Source organism: Rhinopithecus bieti, unplaced genomic scaffold, assembly GCF_001698545.2.
Source record: "Rhinopithecus bieti isolate Rb0 unplaced genomic scaffold, ASM169854v2 scaffold_34943, whole genome shotgun sequence".
NCBI classification, from domain to species: domain Eukaryota; kingdom Metazoa; phylum Chordata; class Mammalia; order Primates; family Cercopithecidae; genus Rhinopithecus; species Rhinopithecus bieti.
Genome location: NW_016815584.1, coordinates 149,269 through 155,806, shown reverse-complemented (window position 1 = coordinate 155,806; position 6,538 = coordinate 149,269). Strand labels below are relative to the sequence as shown.

At 37.3% G+C, this 6,538-nt stretch overlaps 1 gene segment (V, D, J or C); it reads left to right on the top strand.

Moving 5' to 3' along the window:
- The first annotated feature begins 4,548 nt into the window (after positions 1–4,548).
- LOC108516160 (T-cell receptor alpha chain V region PHDS58-like) lies at positions 4,549–5,480 on the top strand. The segment is given in 2 exon segments: positions 4,549–4,833; positions 4,942–5,480. Coding segments are annotated over 2 exon segments (426 nt in total).
- Positions 5,481–6,538: the final 1,058 nt, after the last annotated feature.

The following is a 6,538-nucleotide window of genomic DNA, read 5'->3' as shown; positions in this document are numbered from 1 at the left end:
AATGGAATATAAATATCAATCAGGTTGGATTTAAGTATATTTCATTATTGTGTTTCACCCATGTTCCTTTTTTTGTTCTTTTTTTCTGACTCTTGGATTATTTAAATACTTTTCAATTTACATTTTAATTTATCTATGAACTTTTTGGCTATAACTCTGTACTTTTTGAGTAGTTGCTCTGGAGATGGCAATGTACATGCCTAAATATCCCGGGTCTTATGTGAGCAAATACTGTACTTCCTTATGTGAAATGTCGAAATCTTACACAATGTCCCTTTATCTACCAACACTAAAGTTTGTTATTGTTGTTCATATATATTAGTCACATACATTGAAAACTTCATCAGGCCTGGCACAGTGGCTCATGTTTGTAATCCCAACACTTTGGGAGGCAGAGGTGGGAGGATTGCTTGAACTCAGGGGTTTGAGACCAGCCTGGGAAGAAATTAGCCGGTTATGGTGGCACTCACCTCTAGCCTCAACTACTCGGCAAGTTGAAGCAGTATGATAGCTTGAGTCCAAGAGTTCAAGGCTGCAGTTAGCTACGACGATGCCACTGTATTCCAGCCTAAGCAACAGAGGGAGATCCTTGTCTCAATTTTTTTAAAAATCACAATATATAGAAAACTTCACCATACAATGTTATAATTTTTGCTTTCAACAATTATATGCACTTTATAAAACTTAAGGAGAAGAATAAGAACTACTTTATACTTAACAGCTATTTATCATTTCTGGTATCTTCCTTTGTTCCTGAAGATTTGGGTTTTCTCTGATACCAGGATATATAACTGAAATTCCCTTCTAACTTAAAAACTCCCTTTAGTATTTTTTCTAGAGCAGATTTGCTGGGAAACATGTTTTCATGTGTTAATTTTCTGAAAATGTACCTTTAACTTGCCCTTTATTTCTGGAAGATAGTTTTTACTGTGTCTGTAATTGTGTGTCAACACTTTCCCCCCCTCACTTTAAAGATGCCACTTCATTGTCTTTTGGCCTCCATGCTTTCTGAATAGAAATCCATGGCCATCAAGTAATTGTCCTCCAATGATGTAATATATAGTTTTTCTCTAGCTGCTTCATATAGAAGCTGTGTACACACACACACACATGAAAAATTATACAATCTTTTGTTGTCAGTGATTTAATTATAATGTGTTTAGATGTGGTTCTCTTTGATTTTACCTTGTTTGGGGCTTGAACTGATAAATGCATGTCTTTCAGTGAATTTGGCAAGCTTTTGACCATTCTTTCTTCAAATATGTTTTCTGACCCAACATCTTTTTCCTCTCCCTCTAGGACTCTAGTTAGATATAATTTAGACTTTAGAATATTTTCCCATGTGTCTCCAGGGCTCTGTGTTTTTTTATTTCAATTTTCAAATTGATGTGAAGGTTTGTCAGTGTTTCCTGACCTTGGCACTACTGATATTTTGGGCCTTATAATTTTTTTTATTGGGGTGTGGGGCTGCCCTGTGTGTTGCAGAATTTTTAACATCTCTACACTAGATGCCTATAGCACTACACACCCCAAGCTGTGACAGCCAAAATTGTGTCCAGATTTGCCAAATGTCTCCTGGGGAAAGACAAAGTCAAAATTAGTTGGATTAAATAATCTTTATTGATCTATTTTCAATTTTGCATATTCTTTTCTCTATCATTTTGCTATTGAGCCCTTACTGTAAGATTTTATTTTGATACCATATTTTTCAGTTCAATTTCTATTTTTTTCTTTACTTTGTGGAACATAATCAAACGAGCTACTTTGACATCTTTGTCTATGAGTTTTAGTATCTTAGTCGTCTTGATATTTGAATTTGTTGATCTTTTACTTAAATATTAGTTCATTTTTCTGGCTCTTTGTCAAATAATTTTGACGTACATCTTGAACATTTCAAATATTATGTGTGTGCACTCTGTTTTCTCCTCCTCTTCTTCTTTAAAAAACAATCATCTAAAAAATGTTAATGTTTTTGTTTGAGCAGAAAGTCAACCTAGTTTGGTTCACACTGTTAGTTGTTTCTTCCCTTTTGTGGAATTTGGTAGCTCAAACTCACAGTTCAGTTCTCTAATCATTTGCAATGTTGGTTTGGGTTTATACCTGTCGTGTGTAGCTCAGGGATTAGAGAAACCAGTTTGCGTGGCTCAAATCTCAGGTCAGTTCTCAGTGAACTCTCTGCTACATTGGTTTTAGTTTCTCCTGCATGGGTGCCACTTGGGGGTAGTCTGAGACTGGAATGGTGATTCAAATATTAGTTAAATAGCCTAAGATTTGCTGTTCTGGTCTGAGTCAGGTTCACGTATGTAGAGCCTTGGGATTAGCCTGAGACTTGAAACTATTTTCCATCTCTTCCCTAGGGTCTCTCTTTTCTAGCCTGACCCACAGAGGCAGAAAATTGTGTTTCTTGCAGAGTTTTGACTTCCTACATCATTACCATATTGCTGTATGCATTGGGGCCTCCCTCAGGGCAAAGTCGAGAGAAAGAAACAGAAAAAATATGAAATTCACCCTTGTGCAGGTTGCTTCTCCAATTTTTGACTTCCCTACACAATCTGCCAGCTCTTGGGTAATTTCAGAGTCCACAGGTAGGTTTTTTTTTCTTTTTCTTTTTTGTATTTCGTTCAGTTTTTACTTGCAATCCATGGCAGAGATTGGCTGTAGGTATCTTAAAGTTATCTCCTATTCTACTATGGTCCTGCATTAATTTGTGGTTGTCCATAATATTCATCAAGAATGGCTATTTGATGTTTTCTTTTTCCACGCTCTTTAGTTGTATTACCCTTTTTAGTTAATCTAATTCATTTTTTATATTTGCAAATTTTTCTCATCAAGATTGTAAGACCATTTAATTAAGGTCTTAAATTTTTTTTTGATATTTCATTTCTTATTTTCCAAATTTAAGAAGGTCTTTCTTTGGTGCAAAAAAATTGAGAATGCATACTTGTTTTATAAATAATTCAAGTACTATATTTTTTCCTAAAGTCTAAAAATTTTTGTATTCTGAATTATATCTGGATTTAAGAGTATGTTAATGCATAGTAGGACTATTCAAATACTACGTTTTTTTTTTAGTACCTAAAACAGAGCTGATTAGTTTTTAATTTTCTCTTTCACTGCCTATTTTTTTCATTTCTGATTTTTTGCTTCCTTTAAATGAACCATGCATTTTGGTATTTGGGGCTGTGTTTGGAGACCCTTAAATCTTCCAGGTAATCATGTGTTTCTTAGAATGCTGCCAACACCCTTCAGTGAGAATATTCTATTTATGATCTTATTCTTATTTAACTATGAGGTGTTGCTTCTACTACTATAGAGGATTGAATAATTCCTTTACATTCTTCCAGTGCAGAGCAAAAGGCAATGTTCCAAGACATCACACAATCCTATGACCTTTGACTTTGAACACACTGGGCTTTGCAAATGCTCAGCAACTTTGAGAAAAGTTAAAATGACCACCATTCTGAAATTCAGAAGAAGTTGTTCCTCATAGCTTATTTTTGAATATTTTTTTCTGCTCTGATTTAATTTTCAATATGATCCCACCTACTTTCCGTCTCCTAGAAATATGTGTCACCAGACGACCTCCACCAGATGACCTTCATTTTTTTTTACTCTTGTGAATTTTAGTCTATTTCCATTTTATTTCTATTCTTTAATTTAGGAAGAAATATTCAAGAGGAGGGAAATGAGCATATGACATTAAGAATTAGAAGTTTACGCTCAAAGGCTACACTTTTACAAAATGATAGCATTACTCAATTTTCTTCATTCAAGACAATCTTTTCTGACAGGAACAAGTGAATCAAGAACCCAAGGAGAGAACTGGGCTTATGCTTTCAAATCAAAGGAAAGAAGTATTCTGACTTTGTCAAGGGTCCCATTAACCACAAAAAAAGCAATGACTTTCTCCATTCTCATGTTTTCAGAGTTTTATTTTTGTTCCCATCTACATTTATTATTACTTGTTTTTATTTTTAAATTTCAACTTTTATTTCTCGCTTGTTGTGGTTGTATTTCCTTCAGCCCCAGAGGTTTCTGTAGTTTTATTTTCTTTACCCTCCCTTCTGCAAAGCCTTCCCGTCATGAGTTATGCCTTGTCATTAGTTGCATGGAGGCACTACTCTCGTTGTGTGAAATCTTTTCCTCTATGGCTGCACAAGCACCATCCGAGGGAAATGTCTCTACCATCCTCCATCACCACTGTGGCAGCACTGAACCATCCAAAACTCAGTCCAGGGCAATTGTTCTGAGCCCAGACTCTCATGGACTCATATCTAAATTCTGATATACTTTTCAATAACGATTCCTCTGTGAGGTGACGTATTACTCCATCTTTACGTGAAATCTTATTGCTAATGGACTCTAGGACTAAAACACCATCATAGATTTGGTCAGGAAGAAACACGTCCTGTGGAAGTTTTGATACATCTCAGAAAACAGGAAGAACACACTCATGAGCGGTCTCTGCTAAACTCCCTTTCTGCACTTGGCCTCCAGAGGGCGAGGCTGCACAAACTGGAGCTTTTGTTTCTGTTGAAGATCAATCCACTGCTCAGTTTCTTCTTCCTGCAGCTGGTTGAGTTCTTTCTAGACAGAGACAAGTGACAAGAATCAGAGGTTTAAAAGCAACCACATTCATCTCTGCAGGTTTTGTAGTTTTATATAAGCAAGGAGCTCGTCCAGCAAACCTTCCCCACACTTCTTGTTCTTGGTCTCTTCAGCCACTTTCCTTCTTGTTCTCTGGAGATCTTGCAGAAAAGAGCCTATAGTGTTTCCCTTGCTCAGCCATGCTCCTGGTGCTCATCCCACTGCTGGGGATACATTTTGTCCTGAGTGAGTAAAATTTCTTTATGGTCTTTAGTTTCACAGGTTCTGACTAGAAATGCTTACTTTTTATACTGAGCCTGCACTGCTTTCACTGATAGCACATTGTTTTTCCAGGAACTGCCAGAGCCCAGTCAGTGACCCAGCCTGACATCCACATCACTGTCTCTGAAGGAGCCTCACTGGAGTTGAGATGTAACTATTCCTATGGGGCAACACCTTCTCTCTTCTGGTATGTCCAGTCCCCCGGCCAAGGCCTCCAGTTGCTCCTGAAGTACTTTTCAGGGGACACTCTGGTTCAAGGCATTAAAGGCTTTGAGGCTGAATTTAAGAGGAGCCAATATTCCTTCAACCTGAGGAAACCCTCTGTGCATTGGAGTGATGCTGCTGAGTACTTCTGTGCTGTGGGTGCCACAGTGCCTGGGTCTGCAGGGGGAGCTGAACACAAACAGCCTATGCTAGAGAAGTTTTCAGAGACTCAGTATATCTTCCTGTGACATTTTCAAAGATCTCTTGCTTTTATGATGGTGAGTGAGGCAAAGAGAGCTGAGCACATCCAGGCATTTCTATATAATTCTGCAATTCCTGCTGTGTCCCATGTCAGGTAAATTTTGTTTTAGAAGCTTTTTGTTAATTGAAGAAACTGCGTAATAGGAAATAGTATTCTAGAATGATGGAGGAGACATACTTCTTATCACCTAACAATCAGGTTCTCAAGGACCTTTCCTTGACCTTGACTGCATTAAGTGGTTGACTATGGGAATGTTGATATGGTCTAGGAGAACCTTGGTTTTCGTTTATCATTTAATCTCTCAACTAACCCAGAAAACGAAAGATAAGCTTCTCATGTTCTTACCTTGCAAGTTTGCATTCTTGAGCTGGTCATTCATAGGATATTTTCTTAGAATTTATTTTTTCTGGCTCTAACTGTGCTATTCAGGTTTCAGGATATCTTGTCTCAGTAACTCTATTTAGGAAGAATTATGAGAAATTATTAGCCAACAGTGAAAGTTTCATTAGAATCATGAAGGACTCAGAAAATTGTCACAGCGATGTGAGTTCTGGCAACTAGGAATAGTGCACAAGGAGAATGAAGATTTAGAATTCATCAGTGTTTCTCCAAAGACTTTTCACAGTTATAAAATAGCTTCTATTCTATTGATATGTTAATTATGCAAATCTACACTGTAAGTTTTTCTATGAAATTCCGTTCATCTCCTCTAGCTACTGACACTTTTACTTGTTGCTTTCACTCTGTTGTTATATGGTTTCACTATTGAAATATTAAAGATTGATTCTTTTTTTTGAGATAGGGTTTTACTCTTTCACCTAGGCTGAAGTGCAGTGGCATGATCATAGCTCACTGCAGCCTTGACCCACACCCCCAACCTCAAGCAATTCTCCCACTTCAGTCAGCTTCCTGAGTAGCTGAGACTACTGGTGTGCACCACCATGCCTGGCTGATTTTTTTTTTTTAATTTTATTTTTAGTGGAGAAAAGGTCTCACTATGTTGCCCAGGCTGGTTTCAAACTCCTGAGCTCAAGCAATCCTCCAACCTTGGCCCCCCAAAGTACTAGTATTATAGGCATGAGCCACTGAACCTGGCCAAAGATTGATTCTTTTATAGTAACATTTTGATAATCTGTCATGTAGTAAGTTTTGCGATGCCAAGCTCTGTTAGAAATACTGATAAGAGTTACAATGGTACTGGAT